Source organism: Botrytis byssoidea, assembly GCF_014898295.1.
Source record: "Botrytis byssoidea strain MUCL 94 chromosome Unknown BBYS_014, whole genome shotgun sequence".
NCBI classification, from domain to species: domain Eukaryota; kingdom Fungi; phylum Ascomycota; class Leotiomycetes; order Helotiales; family Sclerotiniaceae; genus Botrytis; species Botrytis byssoidea.
The window spans coordinates 886,105-903,125 of NW_024065855.1; the positions used below are offsets into that span (position 1 = coordinate 886,105).

General features: G+C 41.8%; 8 protein-coding genes across 8 annotated transcripts; 5 read left to right on the forward strand and 3 right to left on the reverse strand.

The window, feature by feature from the left end:
- Positions 1-119: 119 nt before the first annotated feature.
- Positions 120-2,131, reverse strand: EAE97_007426 (uncharacterized protein; the record flags this gene model as incomplete). Its single annotated transcript, XM_038877941.1, has 3 exons — positions 120-460; positions 514-1,851; positions 1,912-2,131. The coding sequence occupies 3 exons, from the start codon at positions 2,129-2,131 to the stop codon at positions 120-122; spliced, it is 1,899 nt and encodes a 632-aa protein (XP_038731426.1).
- Positions 2,132-2,701: 570 nt separating this feature from the next.
- Positions 2,702-2,974, reverse strand: EAE97_007427 (uncharacterized protein; the record flags this gene model as incomplete). Its single annotated transcript, XM_038877942.1, has 2 exons — positions 2,702-2,759; positions 2,817-2,974. The coding sequence occupies 2 exons, from the start codon at positions 2,972-2,974 to the stop codon at positions 2,702-2,704; spliced, it is 216 nt and encodes a 71-aa protein (XP_038731427.1).
- A 1,962-nt stretch (positions 2,975-4,936) lies between these two features.
- On the forward strand, positions 4,937-5,458 carry EAE97_007428 (uncharacterized protein; the record flags this gene model as incomplete). The annotated part of the gene is made up of 1 exon (XM_038877943.1): positions 4,937-5,458. One exon carries the CDS (start codon positions 4,937-4,939, stop codon positions 5,456-5,458), a length of 522 nt encoding a protein of 173 aa, XP_038731428.1.
- A 728-nt stretch (positions 5,459-6,186) lies between these two features.
- EAE97_007429 (uncharacterized protein) lies at positions 6,187-6,876 on the forward strand (the record flags this gene model as incomplete). Its single annotated transcript, XM_038877944.1, has 1 exon — positions 6,187-6,876. The coding sequence occupies one exon, from the start codon at positions 6,187-6,189 to the stop codon at positions 6,874-6,876; it is 690 nt and encodes a 229-aa protein (XP_038731429.1).
- An 890-nt stretch (positions 6,877-7,766) lies between these two features.
- Positions 7,767-8,321, reverse strand: EAE97_007430 (uncharacterized protein; the record flags this gene model as incomplete). Its single annotated transcript, XM_038877945.1, has 1 exon — positions 7,767-8,321. One exon carries the CDS (start codon positions 8,319-8,321, stop codon positions 7,767-7,769), a length of 555 nt encoding a protein of 184 aa, XP_038731430.1.
- A 2,906-nt stretch (positions 8,322-11,227) lies between these two features.
- EAE97_007431 (uncharacterized protein) lies at positions 11,228-11,601 on the forward strand (the record flags this gene model as incomplete). The annotated part of the gene is made up of 2 exons (XM_038877946.1): positions 11,228-11,506; positions 11,560-11,601. 2 exons carry the CDS (start codon positions 11,228-11,230, stop codon positions 11,599-11,601), a joined length of 321 nt encoding a protein of 106 aa, XP_038731431.1.
- A 2,214-nt stretch (positions 11,602-13,815) lies between these two features.
- EAE97_007432 (uncharacterized protein) lies at positions 13,816-14,346 on the forward strand (the record flags this gene model as incomplete). The annotated part of the gene is made up of 1 exon (XM_038877947.1): positions 13,816-14,346. The coding sequence occupies one exon, from the start codon at positions 13,816-13,818 to the stop codon at positions 14,344-14,346; it is 531 nt and encodes a 176-aa protein (XP_038731432.1).
- Positions 14,347-15,487: 1,141 nt separating this feature from the next.
- Positions 15,488-16,708, forward strand: EAE97_007433 (uncharacterized protein; the record flags this gene model as incomplete). The annotated part of the gene is made up of 1 exon (XM_038877948.1): positions 15,488-16,708. The coding sequence occupies one exon, from the start codon at positions 15,488-15,490 to the stop codon at positions 16,706-16,708; it is 1,221 nt and encodes a 406-aa protein (XP_038731433.1).
- Between the last annotated feature and the right edge of the window lie 313 nt (positions 16,709-17,021).

Below are 17,021 nucleotides of genomic sequence, written 5' to 3' on the forward strand. Positions count from 1 at the left end.
ATTTGAGCGTCATCATTATATCATTAGAATTATCTATTCATTATGCTTCATGCAATCATTTTACCGATCACCTAGCCACCATTCCCTCTATAATACCAGCCAATCCAATTGAGTTTAATCTAGTTGGCCCCAGCAAGTTTCAACAACTCTGGGAAGTTAGGAGTACCGAATCCAGTAGCGGGATCCCATCCTTCAGTGACAGGGAATCCAGTAGTATCGCATCCAACTGCGCTTCCGCTTAGGATATCAGTGAATCCCTTGTGTCCCTTGCTGTACAGCCATGGGTTCAAGAAACCAAGGACTGGTTTACCCTTCGATAGAAGCGCATCGTTGATGAGAGCAATGATACCGGACATGAGAGGTGTAGAGGCAGAGGTACCGGAGATGGAGCCGTAAGTTTGATTCCAGACGTATGCAAAGTAGAAACCCTGGGCAGAGATATCAGGGTATGCGCGACCAGCTGGAAACTGTTAGTGATATTCTATACGCAAGGTGAGAAGAGAAGGTACTTACTTTTGTTGTAGAGACCATCGAAAGTACCATTGAGTTTCTTGACGTAAGCAGAAACAACTTTTTCTTGGTATGAAGGTCTAGCAAAGTAGTTACTGAACCCAGCACCAGTAGACCAACCACCGTGATAAACACCGTTGATGGGATCAACACCGGTAGCACGATAAGCAGCGACTTCTGGCTCGAAGAATTTGGTAGCTCCAACAGAGGTAATGTATGGACAACTTGTTGGGAAATCTGGAAGGAACATTGTGGTGTTCTTTCCATCATTGGAAAAACAAGTGCCATTGTCACCAACTCCATAATCACCGGAAGAGAAAAGAACGGATACACCTCTAGCACCCAATTGAGCGAGTTGTTCGCAGACACGCTTGGCATAGAACTCGGGAACAGTTTGTTCTTCGTCACCGTAGGATGTACTAATAACTTGAGGAATTTCGGAGGTAGGTTGTGCGAGAATGTAGTTCAACCAATCAGCATATGGCTCGTTGGTGTTTTTAGATGAACCAATTGAAGCATTGAAGGGTGGTTGTCCACCGGTTGAATAGGCGGTAATTGGGGTTGGGTAACTGATTCCAGTAATAGCTGTGAGATCGAGATTGGCTTCTTTGCCTAGTCCATCTGCCAATTGCTCAGCAGTGAGAGTGGTGTTTTGAACTGGCCCACCGTTGATAGAGACGTATTTGAATTGATATGCAGAGGCTACTGCATCTGGACGATACTTGAGTAAGAACAAGGCATCATCTGCTCTGATTGGAACTTCCCCAAGGAAATTGTTGAATCCAATCTTGTTCTTTCCAGCTGCCTTTGGCTTGTATTTTCCGGTTCCATAGAGAGCTTGGAAGCATTCAGGAGATACTGCAGCAACGTCACATAGTGCCGAAAGTGTGGTGTTTGATGGAGGAGTATATCCAGATGGAGTGTGTCCTGCACTAAGTTGACCTTCAACAACGTTGGTGTGTCTTGAGTTAACCTTTGCCTCTCTTGGATTGTAGCTAGATCTTGGTGCGGCACGCATGAACGATGTTGTTGGTTGAATGGCATCAATATGCTGATGAAGATGCATAGGAAGTGACCAATTTGGAGTACGAATAAGCTGACCACCAGCTTCATGCTCATAAACATGGTATTCAGTATCGAGCAAGCGCTCAGCATCCTTGACTGGTATGGAGAGATGAATCCAATCCTTTGCGCTACTGTATCTTAAGCTTGAAGCGTCAATTCCGTTCTCAAGAAGCCACTCGTGAGTGGAATCAAGAGTTTGAGATGATGGTCGAACCAATTCATCGACTTCCTCAGAAGTCAAATGATTGCCGTACTTTTGGTGGGATGGATCGGAAACTAATGAGGAATATGTTAGTTCTGTCGATTCGAATGCAAGAAGTTGGAACTTTAACTAACCCTGATACAATTGTCTCTCAAGTTCTTCGAATTGACTCTGCTTCAATGCGATATTCAAATTAATGATACCTTCAGCAGGAGCACGAGCAACTCTCTTCCATTGTCTAGGAACATAATGTCTTTCCTTGACCGCATAGTTTGTTCTCGAGCGAATGACTGAACCTGCGAGAGCTGATTGAGCAGCCAAAGCTGTAGAAATGAGAATCGAGAATCCAACCATGATCACAGCTTCAAAGAACAGTATGAATTGATGATGAATAGGATGGGAGAGATGGAGATCAACAAAATATGAGAGCTTGGGGAATATGTAGTAAAAGTAGACCTTGTAAACTTTCCATTTTCTGGTACCTCAAACCCCGCACGTTAAACCTAGTTGCAGCTGTCATGTAACTTTACATTTAGTGAATCCCAATTAGGAAGGTGTATATATGTTATACGACTTCACGATAAGACGTAAATTGATTCATTTAGTAATGAATGTCTTGGAAATGTTGAAAATCAAGTAAATTACGGAAGAAGGTACTAAAACTGGAGAAGATTAATACCTCTTTCATAATTTCCATACTCGTGGTGAAATATCGTCCCTGGCAATATAAATTAGTTGTTGAATGTTGTGATGGGCTGGGAAAATGATGGTTGCTTATCCGAGCTGACGGACCTTTACCGAAAAGGAAGGTGGGGTCAGGGATATTTGCTGTCATTAATGAATAATCCATGATAATCCATGATACAAGCTGTTATACGATAACATTATATATCCTCAGTTGATAAAAGTAGATAACATGATTGGTCAATGGTCGGAAATCCCCGAATCTTGGTACTGCTGGTACCTTAAGCTACTTTCGTACCTGGCAAATTTAGTCAGGACAATGCAACCTCTAGATTTCCAAAGAAGGTGGCGTTACCATGTGGCGAGGAAGTTTATGTGCGGGTCAAATTCGGAAAGAGATCCGGTGGATAAAGGGAGTAAGATATGATAATGTGATGGTGTGATGATATCGTGTACATTTGTACAACCGAGCTCGAGACGAGGTACTTCCTGTCGGTGAACCACGTAGAGCATTCCCTATATGGGGATGCTATTCCTATCATTCAGCTGTTCTCGAATGGACCCTCGATGTTTTCAAGTTGTTGTAAGATGTGATAACAATGGCCCACTTGATGACTCTATCGATGAAGAGAGAGACCCTTCGAGTAGGTAGTTCTATCTCTTCGTAGATATTGATAGGATTAAATCCATATCTGGAGTACAGTCAACAGATTCACCTACCTCCCCAACCTCCGTAATATGAACATGCAAAGGGTGAGAATACTACCAAATTGCACCATTCAGACCATCTCTGCCATTAAGCGTTATCATGAAGGAGCGGGTCCCAACTGATTGATCTTCGAAGGTTATCCAAGGGTACTCCAGGCACTGCCAGTCGAGTCCTGATAATATGTTTGATATGTTTTCCTCCATTGTACAAGTTCTGAGATGAAGATGAACCATTAATTAATGCACCAGATTGAAACTGTTAGTGTAGAGAGAAGAAGAGTTATTACCATCGGTTTTCTATTCGATTTGTTTACATAATCCAGCAAATCACCGCTTTATTCTGCCAGCATCTATCACGTGAACATAACAAACCATTTTGTTTTGTTGCATATCTGAAAAAAAAAAATCAGTTTCTTCGACCACTCCGCCGTCACCTCCAGATTTAGACAAGAAATTAAGAAAATTTACATCGACTGGGAATAAGAACAATCCCGAAAAGTTATTTCCGGAGATGTTCAAAGTCCAAAAAATATCGACTCACCGCCCGGAAACTGAAAGCGGCAGAATGGCGATGAGTTCTCTCTCTCACATGTAAACGTGCGTGTCTCTGGCTTTGTGCACAACTATTTTATAGCATAAAAATTGTCTCTCCTATTCATGTCTATTTGAGCTCGATGATTAACATTGTTCGACGTACTCTACAATGAAATACAGGCTATCCATAACACGGATACTGTGTCTCTTTCTCAGAACCCACACAGCGCCATAGGTCATTACCCTCAAGCGCCCTGCAGGTACAAATTTGGAAGAAGTGCCTGCACCTAATCATCCACACAAGTTCCCAGCCGATATGTCAAAGCATATGGAGGAGCTCGGAAACTGGAGGATGAGCCCGACATTCTAAGTTATGGGGATCAGATATACTTCGCGGGGTCAGGTACCCGTGTGCCTCGGCCAGGTACCGTGCAGGGACAACAAACAGGTGATTGCGCGATGGAAAATATTCTGCTCTCTCGATCTCCTCCAAACTATACAAAATGTATGGAGTGAGGATCATTGTTCCTCTAATGTTGCTCGAACCCTCCTGCAGAACGATTGATCACTATCGCATTCTCGACACGTGCCTCGCGTGCCAGCCACATGTGCCGAATGGCTTAGGCGGTTCGGTTAATCCCACGTTAATGGCTTGTGAATAGTTTCGGTGTCTATCAAATAGCGCTGCACATCACAACGCTATTTAATGCAGTGCATGGTAGATCGTTTGGTACCTTGTTGTCAGCTTTTTCAAAAGTTTGTCAATCATCCGCAGGCTCTATTTACAGTCTTTGATAATATTATTATGTCTTCAGTCGAGCAGCTGCCTAGAACTCGACGGTTCGCATGGGGTTATCTAAAGTCGAGAGTAATTCTATGATTTAATTCAAGATTTTCTCGCTCTCACAGGCTGTTGTTTTGTAGTACTCAATCTTCTTCATTCTATAGCTGAATCGATCCACCATTAACGAGCACCAAGGCTTGGTTGCAGGTTACTGTGTCTGGAAATATGTTAATACTAGATCGGGAACAATTGACGATTGATGAAGGATCCCTCCCTAGTGGGCGATCTATCAATAAGCACTTCCCATAAAAGTTTATCATCGCCGTGCCTTCTTTACCCACCCAGACTTTGTACTTCTTGCAATCTTTTTCCTTTGGGGTTTCGAGTCATCCATGTCAAAGCTTGATATACTTTCACGATTAATCATACATCGCTCCTTATAACTTAAAATGGTATCTATCAAAGCCCTCCTCTTATGGCCCTCGACCGTATTAGCCCTCACAACTGTCACCCAAGTAAAAAACGACATCACAACCCTCGACAACAATGTCCGAGCTCTCACTTCCCAAACTGCCCTATACAGCGGTGGCCTTCTCCCCGCCGCTCCCCTTCTGGGCTCTCTCACAGCCGTCTACCTTTCTCTTCTACAAGGTGTCACAGACTCTGCTCTCTTACCCCCTTCAATATCTGAATCAGACGCACAATCACTCATTGAACATGTGAATGTTACTCTCGCAATCGACAATCCGATTGCCATAGACACCCTAAAGGGAAAAAAGCAACTGTTCAAGGAGCAAGGATTGGATGGTGCTATTGTGGCTGGTCTAGGCTTGTTGTTGGCGGGACATGAGGCCTTTACGAATAATGTGCTACAAAGACTTCCAGAGGATCAGAGTGCAGATGGGCAGGAGGTTACGCAGATTATCACTGTAGCGTTGACTGATGGGATTCATTATTTCGAGAGTCCATGAAGAGGAGGAATCTGGAGAGCAGTTGGAAGCTGAATAGGTTGTACGAGGGGAGGGATGTGAGAATAATAATCTTCTATTCACGACACCAAGCTATATGTGAAAGTAACCATCACTTACTATTCCGGATACCGCAAAGGATTATGCATGACAATAATATAAGGGACAAAGGAAATCAGGATCCAGCTTGTATAAGCCGTAGAAGATTGGAATCTTCTGAATACTCATTCATTCACTTCAATTCTTCTTTTTCCCTTGTTCCAATTTATTAGCTAGTGTTGATTTGAGAATGTAGCTTCTACGATGCTAGGTCCTAAATGAAAATATTGTATTCTATCCAAAGAGCTAGCTATTTTACACAGATAGTACGCCTTAAATAAAGATCACTGAAAGAGGCCAGCCTCTTTCGCATTCGCTTAGGCCTAGTACAGTGGCCATTGAATTGAAGTCATTCACCACCGTTCACACACATAGCAAGAAAGACCTAAGTAGAACAACATGGAATCTCCTACCCCGCCATTCTTCCCTTCTATTCAAATGCCTTTATCAGTGCCGTTCCTTCCCTGTAACATAAGTAGATATTTCACAACTACAACTACAACTACAACCACAATTACAACCACAATACCAATATCAATCAAAATCAACGTACTTTCCGATCCAAGGTCCTGACACACCAAGAAATAATACATCAAACAATTACACATCTTAAATCAAAAGCCTGCGCCAGAATGAGCACCTCTACCAAAATTCAACCCTCTTCCTCTCCTCAACTTATCGAAAATGCCGATCAACCAAGCTATTCAGCAAGCCCCGAGCCCCGCAAATCAACATACAGAATCCTCAGAGATGCCGGATTTCGCAGCATGAACGATTTCATGTTCTCACATGGATTGAAATTACATAACGATGAAGATCTAAAAATGGGAAAAGAAATGATCGAGAGGATGAAGGAGGAGGATTTGAGGGGGGAGGATCTGAGAAGATTGGAGTTTAGGGCGGCTAAAGATGAGGAAGATGTCAGGGATGAACGAGATACGGAGAGCTCGGGAGAAGAAGATGATATCGTTGAATTGATCGGGGGTTTGGAGGTGGTTAGTGATGAGGAAGAAGAACGTGGTGTAATGGAATCAATCGGATTCGCGGACGTGGTTAGTAGTAACGAAGTGAATGATGGGATCCAGGTTTCTGGGGTTGAGATTGTGGAGGAACTGGATAGGGTTTCATCTCGGGAAGAATCGGATGAAAGCGTTGATGTTGATGTTGATGTTGATGTTGATGTTGATGTTGATGTTGATGGAGGTATGGTCGATGATGATAATGTAGGCGAGGATTTTGGCTATGAATATTTCAGTGGTGGAGATGATGGTTATGAGGATTTTGAGGATGATTTTGATGAAGATTTTTTCTACGATGCTTAATTTCACACCCAAGATGGCGAGGACTATTAAATGGACGTTTTCAATGTACGGTAGAATAGTAGAGAAATAAGACTTTATTTTCTTGATCACGGTTTCGACCTTGGTTCTCATGTCTGTACGGAATTTCTCGATCGTAGTTGAAAGCTTGAGGTATCATGTTCTTAGGATCATATCTCTCCCCCATTTACAGCTCAACCCCCATTAAAGCGACTAGATATGGAGAGAATTTCAAATTCGCGCGGCGTATTTATGTATAAGAACTTGAGAAGATGAATCATGCTTTGATATGCTATATACCGAACATTGAAACCTGGGGAATCACACTAACCTGATAGCGCAAGAGTCTCCGGAAGAACTTAAGAGGGCTAGCAAAGTCGAAGTACAACTGTGCACTTTCTCGCAAATCACACAACAGTTCTAGGAAAAATAAAGTTTGGTAGATCGACATTTCAATTCAGCGGGTGACATTCGCTTGATGATTAATTTCCCAACGCTAGCCATACATGAACTAACCAAGACCATACCACGTGCATACCATGTGCTCAACTAATGACCCCACTTCTGAGTAATCAGTGATCGATCTCATCGGACGAAGCAACGATCTCATAATTCATTAACTCGTCGCTATTACCGTTCCTCCTTGCAATGGAGCCGCTCGAAAGCGTAAATACACTCATTGCAATTTTTGTGTCTTCCATACAGGCACGGGGTATTGTATCTGCATAGCATCGCTGTGGCCTGCTTTGAACTCTCTAGTATCCGGTATTATATTATGTTTTTGTCAACCTCCCTTGACAAGATATCATTCCGTGCGGCGGTAATAGAATCTCCTAGCCGGTCTGCTGTACCGCTCCATCTCTGATTGTTATTCCAGTGAATATTCATCCCCGCTAGTAATTAGAGAAATAAGATTCATCGGAGCTGTAATTCATCTCATCACTTGTTTTTTGGGGTATTGGTGCCTGATGAGTGATGAAATTTCTCTTCTCGCCCAACACTTTTGATTTCACAGTGTTGGCCTTTTTCTTCATGCTAGCGAATGGGGTGAATACCTCATTTTCCTTCTCTCTCCCACCATTAATCTCGTTCTCTCTCTGCATTAAAATCTCCTCTTTCGCATTCTGAACCAAGCAGTCTTCTATTATCCCCTCATTGAACTCCCAGGCCCTTAACATGCGATTCTTCTCATCATCTCTCAAATCATGCGAATCCAAGAATTGCTCTATATTGACAAATCCAGTCTCTTTGAGGACTCGACATATCGATCGTGTCTCTTCAAGATCTTGGGGAAGGTTTTGTGGATGGTAGGGAGTTGGGTTGGAGGGACGAAAGAAAGGAGATAAGATTGATGGAAGGTTTTCCGGATGGTAAGGAGTAGGATTGGCGGGCCGGAGAGAGTCGAGAGGACAGTGGGCTGGAGCAAGAGAAGCGAAGCTGATACACATTATTGAATAAAGTGTTTGAGTATTTCGTGTTGGATGAGGCTTTATAAGAAAACTCAATGCAAGATGAGTTTGCTGATAAACTTCGGAGCCTATGAAATAGTATCGGACTGTGGTAGTTTCATGAAAAGTTTGTCGCTTGATAGTGTGGCAGTTGTGAGTTTTAATACTTTGTATAGGGTGAATGTAGTTGTTTGAGTAGCTTTTGCCGATACTCATGTGCTTGAAAAACTGTTTGTAGAAAGAAAGGGGGCCAGGCCGTAGAAAGAGATATATATAAGGAGGACAAAGTTCTATACGGCAACATCATTGATGTACGTATATAAAGTCGTGTGATGAGAACTCGTTACCGCATGAATGCGATCAAAGCGACCAAAGAACAGATCCTATGTAATCCGAGTAACGAATAAGCGACAGAGCCTGAGGGAATTTCATAGCCACCCCTATTCCTGCTCTACACTACAGATGCTCGATTGCAAGTTCGTACTTATCAGCCCTCTTTTGTTCTATGTCCCCTCTTACTTAGAGTTTTCCCCCCCTTTTACAGTTTTCATCCGTGCTGTAGTTCTTCATTGGACGCATCTCTCTTCACTAAAATAAAAAGTACTGTAAAAAATGACTTGGAGTATGGGCGCGAATGCAATAGCCTTATTCACAGTTCTTCGACATTTTAAAGCAACTTTTTATGAATAAATTTTACTGTAATGGCAATGTATAAAAGCGAATCAATGTAGGTTGTTCAACGTCAAGCAAAATAATGATCTCATCAATTATTAATGATTCTAAATAAAGTTTGAATTAAGGTTGAGGTGAGAGCAATCCACAAGTGGGAATAGTCTCACTTTTTTAGAACCTTAACCTTATCGCTTCTTTCATTTTCCTGCATCTTTATCACTGTTTTTCAATGTTGTGAAACAGTGGTCATGATAGATTATAGATGTACCTCGATCGATAACAAAGTGTATTCGTTTTTGTGCAATTACCCATACGTTCCCGCGCCCAATCATTTCTCAGCCCAGATAAGATTTTCTTTTCTTTTTCAAAAGTCTTAGATGGCGACATGCAACATCTCAAATGACGATTTCTGACCATTTCAGGTGTTGGATGATTACCTTGTGAAGTTTGATGGGATATCAATTCGATAATCAACAATATCGATAGCATGTCACTCCATTCTAACTTTAACACCCAATATCACTCAATTGTCAGGGAACGGCGATATAAAAGCTGCAGAATTGTTTAATTGCTTCAATTGATCTCGACTACAATTATGGCCACTGTATTGATGATAGGATATTGGTGGAATTTTCCACTGACATTGAAAGTGGTATTAACTGTAGGGTTGAGCGGCAATACCATGGGCATCCTGATGAAATTATCACGTTATTTGACTTGATGAATTGAAATCCCCGCTTGTGAACAATCCCAGGAACACTTTTGTCAGCCTTGTTGTCGAGATTTGAGCTCTATGATATCAGTTATCTCATGAGTTGAAGTCTACTCAAGAAGTATCTTGTGGCTGGAGTCTTTATACTACATCTCTGAGGATAAACACGAACTATTTTTTGTGCAACACCAGGACCTTGAGGAAAGCACTGGAAAGAAATGGGGCCCAAAATTTTGAGAATGAACCCTTTTGTGTACATTTGCCATCGGAATCAACATGCTAGAGAGATACTAAATCTTGAGCAAGAGAGTTCAATTGATTGAAATCTGAGGGAGAGCATCTGAAGGAAATCCGCAAAAGAATACGTTCCTTCGGATAGATCGTACCTTTCCCTTTCATGTCCCAACTTCCAATATTGATAGTTCCGTTCAACAATTTTGAAGCTTTTTATCAAAAAGCATCATCTAAATAGATTACACGGTCATGATCCTAATATCGAATAATGTCTATAAAGCTCTCATGCAAAAGGTAACAAAGTGATAGCACGACGACCTCATTGTTAGACAGCGGCTGAGCAGAATACATGCTATCACAGCCACGGCCCGATTTCGATCACTTCACTCGAATATCATAGATGAAAACAAAAGTTCTAGTTAGGGAGAAAGTCTCCGAGGCTCCTCAATGACTCTGGAATATCAAAGAAACAATGGCACCACGATCTTATGTCAAAGACTGCTTCGAGTACGATTCTGAAAGTTGCACCTGAGAGATTTCGAGCAGAACAAGGCGTGAAGTTCCTCTTACTTGAAAAGCTCAAATTCAAAGTTTATATACTTACAATCGGCTGGTCAAGCATGGCCAATGGTCGGAAATCAAAACCAGTCCTCAGAATTAGTTGGCCCACTTGAAAACAACACACAATCATCTTCTGGTTCTCCCACGAAGGGAAGAGCACATTTGAAAACTCTCTGAGATGCTGTTGGGTTAAAACATGTAAGGGTCATCACAGTAAATTCACAAGCAAAATCTTCGAAACTAGTTCAGAATTCAAACAAGGTAAAGGGAAAGAGACGGTTGAGAAATCATGACAAACAGAAACATTATTATTTGCTAAACAGTAAATCATTAAGAATAAGCTAGGCAATCTACTGATTCATTATAAGCGGCAGTACTAACTTCGATTCACTCCTACAGAAAACATTAGTTTAGGCGGTGCTACTGTGAATGAGAAAAGGGACTGCGCCGCACTAAGCTGCTTGTCGGGATTTCTCGCTGTAATTCGTATTCATAAGATCACTAGCCTGAATGCTTTCTTTCTGGAAATACGATCCACCTTCAACACAAAACTCCACAAATAGATAATCCTTAGTTGTTTGCAGGATCTCTCAAGACTTCTACTGAACGATACCAGTTCTGCGATTATGCTTTCTTCAGTTAAGACACTCGACTGACTGATTCCGCTTGGCTCAAGAAGAACGGCTGGGAGTCGATGAATCATTTCATGCTTTCTTACCAACTGAGAATGGAAGATGACAAGGATTACGAACAGGGCAAGATGATTCTGGCCGCAATCAGAGCGGCCAACGAGGAGGATGAAGCAATTTCTAACGCTGAAAGAACCACTGGTTCTTCAAACACTTCCGAACAGACGCAGACCAATAGTGCCGCGACTTATGATACTGGAAACCGTGCGAACGCACCCGGTAATCAAGATGTAAGGCAACTTTCTGCAAGCGGTAGCACTAGTCCAAGTGAGGACATCCTCGACAAGAAACCAGCTCAATTTATGGGAACTTTGATAGTAAGTTGCACTGATAGTAATTGAGAAATAATGGTAACTAAATAATGGTGTAGTCATATCCGTCTTATGGTAGTGGAGGATCAGCAAAAGACTAGAATCATATCTTTTTGACTTGTGAAAGGTGCGTGGAGATAGCTGTTTGGGAAGTCATGCTTTAGGAGATACTTAATCATTGTACTGGTACAAAGTCGACCAGAAGACTGGTGTTGACACCGAAGGGATACAATTTCTAGACTTTGATCATCACCCAATTAAGAAAATTTAGCTAAATTATCAAGTCCTTTGTGGCAGGTCATCTGTGGTCGCAAACAGTTGAATCAAAATAACAACTTGATCTAATCACCACACTAAGCTATTCACAAGAGCCCAAGATATTGATCTGGGTCTGCTTCCTTCCTTCCCAGCCTTCCGATAATCTGATCAGGGCATCAATAATACCTTTTGAATTTGAGTCCAACAATTGCACTGTGCAGAGATCAGTGATGAATGTGTTAAAATATTTCTTAATGTTAACACTCAGAAAGTTTGACGTGAAAGATGCCTGCAGATAATTTGATGGGATGCAGAAGAAAAAAGAGATTTGAGATAGTGAATGGAGTGAGAGGCTATCGAGCAAATGAAGAGGCGCGCATCTGGCTGATCATTTGCTTGTAGGGGCTTTCAGAGAAGTTCATTGTTCCTCCTGTGGTATTTTATGTTGTTTGCAAATATGTTGGATTCACCTCCATAAATTGTAATTTGGAAGCCACAATCCCGAGTAGTTGTGTCATCGAGTGAATCTTGGTCGGCCATGTCGTGATGGAAGCCATGCGAGGAAAGACTTCGTACAACAGTAATGAATTCCTTGTCTGACGCCAAATTGGTGCTAGAGTGCCGAAAGACAAACCTTTTCACAAGTGAAAAAGTTGGTCATATCTTCGTACCTAATCAGCCTCAGCATCAAGTCATATGAATACGGTTAGCAGATATGACAATTACGTTTGATTTACTTAAATACTAACATTATCGATAGGTTCCAAAGATCTTACAGAAGCTTCCTCATAATCCATTTCGATAAACGAAAGGCTTCATCCAACAAGCGACCCAATATCGAACTTCACCAAGATACACATATTCAGCAACTCAATACTGAATTGACCAAAAATCTAGATGGCGGTCTTTGGCAACCATTTGCCTTTCCCACGCCGGCAATATACTATTAACGGCCGGCCGGTCAAATTTAAAGAGTGGTTAGACAGGTGGCAGCAAGCCTACTCTTTCGAAGGATTCAATATACTCGTCGACGAACAACGAAAAAGATTCCTCGATCTCGGCCTAATCAGGTTCAAATTGATTACGACTTCCAAAAGATTTGCTTTATTCTTCCAATTTCACATGGGAATGGTCAAGTTGATCTTATTTCCCGTCATGATGTGGATAATATTACGCATGGCCTTGTTTATTGTTTGCAGCTGTGGTATATCCGAGGAGGCTTGTCTTAAAGTTGGCATCCTAGTTGGGGGTAGAATGTGGCTTCACTTAAGTATTCATTGGTGTTTGAATTTTGTGTGGTCGGAGGCATTCAGTAGAAGGGCCAAGTTGCTTCTTGCTTTGACAACCACATTTATGGGTGCGGGTTTTGCATACTTAGCAATAGAGCTTGAGACTCCGATGCTATGATCAATAAGAAAAATATAGGGGTGGTTTGGGAAGTGAAGATATTGGGTTATGGACAAGGTGAGATGAAGAGGAAATGAAGATGGAAAGGACTTCTCTTTGGCAGATCATACCTATTGATAATCACATAGTACTAAGGAAATCAATCTTCATGTCTACATACCAAACTATTTTCAAGAATCGGATCGGAAGTTCAAATCTTAAATTGCCATGTCATGTTAGAATATTTCAATGCATGATTTGACCGATGTTATAATCTTTCACCGCCTTCGACATAAGACTACTGCGAATTGTAATTAGCAAGTCTAGCACAACTTGCTGCCCTGCGATATAAGACTCAGAATTGGAAATAAAAATCGATACGGCATTGCGTGTTATATGATACGGCGACGAGAATTGATACCGCAGACCGTTTCTCAGCTCGTGCTTGTATGTGAGCTCTACGTACGGTCGAGATGTAACTCAATCAGCTGTACCAGATCAAGTGTGCTAATTTCTACTTGAGAGCTCCTAGCATATATATGTACCATAACAGCCCAGCAAGAATAAATATCTATTCTATCTATTCCATAGACTCAAGCAATTGAAAGATTCTCATCAATCAAACCTCTTTACAAAAAAATTCCCAAGAAGAGCAAAAAGCAACTACCAAGATGCCTAACTTGCAACAGCAACAGCGAAATAGACGAGCTCGACTTCACGCAATTCAAGAGGAACAAAACTGGCTCCACACGATGCAGCGAACATATCTCGGCCTAGCTATGACTCGATACGCACGAGAACTCATTCTCGAGCGTCGCAATCGCAACTATCATCGTGAAGTCCACGACAGTCAAACTCCCCGCTTAAACATCACCCTGGCTTCTCGCTCTCTGATTCTAACGATAGCCGAGCCACATCTCCAAAAAGTTCTTGCGTACATTCTCCTATTCGTCTTTGGATGCATATTAGGCAGTTGTGTCCAAATGACCTGCGTCTACTTTATGATCTCCAGGGAAAGAGTGAACGCGACAGTATTCCTGTTCTTGGGCAGAGTTTATTTGCTATGGGTTTGCAATTTGTTGAGGATGTGGCATGTGGAGATGGGAGACCTGAGATTCAGATTGGCAATGACGGGCTATATGAGTGCGATAGGATTGGTTCTCTGGATTTTGGCAACGTGGCAGAGTGTGAAGATATTTTAAGTGATGCAGAAAATGATCTCGATAATATTATATCATCCTGAGAAATGCTTCATTAAACACGAGGGCTTTTTGATTGGACATGATTAAACGTAAATATTCAATCAGAATTTTGTGAGCACCTGCATATTTTGAGCGGAACCATTCGTTAGCTTAAGGCTGAAGACTCGCAGCACAGCACAATTGGATGAGATTGTCAAGTGTATTGAAGGAAAGCAGAGAATAGAGGTGTAGGAGGAATGTTGGATGGTTAGTTCTTCATGGAGAGACAGAAAAAAGATATGCCTAGCTGGATGTACTTGCTGGCTATGAGATAGCTAGATGAACACATGGATATCTATTCAATTCCTTGTAAGATTCATGAATTGCGATTGATTGAATTGGTTCTGTGCCTTGCTTTGTTCAACTTAAAAGTGTTTGACCGATATGCAATAGAAAATAGAATAGAAAGATTCACAGAAAGACAAATGATGAATATCAATTCCTCTTCTGTGCCTATTTCCTAGTTCATCTTGTTTCACATAGACAGATTTCCTTCAATATATCTTGTGCTTGAACATGGTATAGGATCCGGCTATTTAAATCATATTCCATAAAATAGTTTGTACTGTAAACACAAGATGAAAAAAAAGGATTTGAACAAGTTGGTTCATTCCCCATAATTTAGAAAACTTGTAAGCGACCACCTATACACGTGGACCACATTGCATCATGCTCTCACAAGATACCCGTTCGTTACTTGACCTCTTGAAATTAGAATCACTTTATAGATTAGAAGGAAAGTGAATCTTAGCGATTCAAATCAAATTTACAAGATCCAAGTAGTAATTAGTCACTAGAATAGCTGTTTCACCTTGAGAGCTTCATGATCTTGAGATTGATTGCCAGTCCATTTGTGGTCAATAGCCTGACGGCAGTACCCGAAGCCGATGGGCAGAATTTCACCTTGAAAAGTTCTTCAAGTTAGATCGCTAGTTCTCTTCTATATTGCCAGAACATCTGGAGTCATGTTTTGATCATCTGGAGTCATTGTACAGTCTATCAACATTCAAAGTCTTTACTACTTTCGTAAACTCAATTCAGAGATAACAACATCTCAGCATAACTTAAGACATCTAAATTTCTTCCACGTTCTCTAGCAACAATGAACAGACCAAGCTACACCTGCAGGCTCTCTCGGCTTGAATGGCTCAACATGAGAGGTTGGCCGACCTTCAAAGACTTCATGGTTACACACAAATATGATCCAACAAGTGCGGCAGATTACATGAAAGCCGAAGAGGTCTTGTGCAACTACAGAAGCAGCGATCCGTTTGCAAATAAGGAGCTGCAAGACTGGGGAGCCGAGGAGGATGAGGGGTTGGAGGAATTGGAGGACAATGATATGGATGAGAAACTGGACGTGGAATTCGAGAAGCTTCTTTGCGATGCGTTAGCAAGTGAGGAGTATACGGATGACGAGGATATAGATGAGGGCACGAAGGAAAAGAATTGTGATGAAGGCGGTGTCGAAGAGCATGTCCAGGATAATAATCAAGAGAGAGACGAAATTCTCGATCTAATGACCGACGACAGCGACTGGGAGGACTACGATGAAGACGAAGACCCAGACGCACCGAGGACCAGCAATCTAAAACGCAATATCGAAGTTCGCGAGCAAGAAAAACTCGAAAACATTTACAGAATTCGAAACGAAGACGAAGGGATCTATAAATGGCTCATGAAGCGCGGATGGTCTTGCCTTGAAGAATATATGGACTATCAAACTTTGGATTTCACGAACAGTGACGATGTGGAAAAGGTCGGGCATATAATCAAGAAGTCCATTAGGCTTGAAGCGGAACAGAATCGTGATGAGGCTGAGGGGGGTATCGAAGAGGTAGCTGCGGAAGATGATGCAGAATACGAAAACGAGCAAAGAGCCACACGAGAGTCACTCATTAGTGAAGGACTTGGAGATGAGGTGGAATTTCCACGAAATGCCAATCCCGAAAAATTTGATGAAGAACAAGCCACAGCGAGCCCTTCCGCGTCAAAGATTGCAAATGGTATTAAAAACAATCTGGAAATCGACCGCTGGTGTATGGAACAAGGATATATAAATCTATTTAACTATATCATAGGCCATGGGGGAGATTATTATGACGACGAGCTCGTTTGTATGATAGGTCATCAATTAAAAAAGATTATCGAGGAGGGGAATCAGAATAGACGCGAAGTGATGGAAGAGATTTTCGAGGGATTGACGATGTGTGATACCCAAGATCAAGGCCTCAAAGAAAATTTCCAGAACTGGTCGGTGGCAGATAACGAAGAAATGAATCGACTCGATGGTGATGATGAGATGACGCATGGATGGTTATGATGGGCTAGGTTAGAATCAAGTCGATGCCGTAAGCTGAGCTTGAGTATTGTCAAAGGTAGAATTCTGCATAAAATTGGGCTTGGTATGTTGATCGAGTACGGTCACTAAGTGAGGAATGAACGAGAGAGGGCAGGGGAGTGGAGTAATGTTTAATGAACAATTACAAACAACTTTGCCACACATGTAGCACTGAAGTTTGTGTATGAAGGACTACACATAGAGGTTCTTCGAAGATTCAGATTTACCGAATAGTGTTGAATAAAAAAAAACCCTTTGATGACAGGAACTACTATGACAAACATTTGTGAAGCAA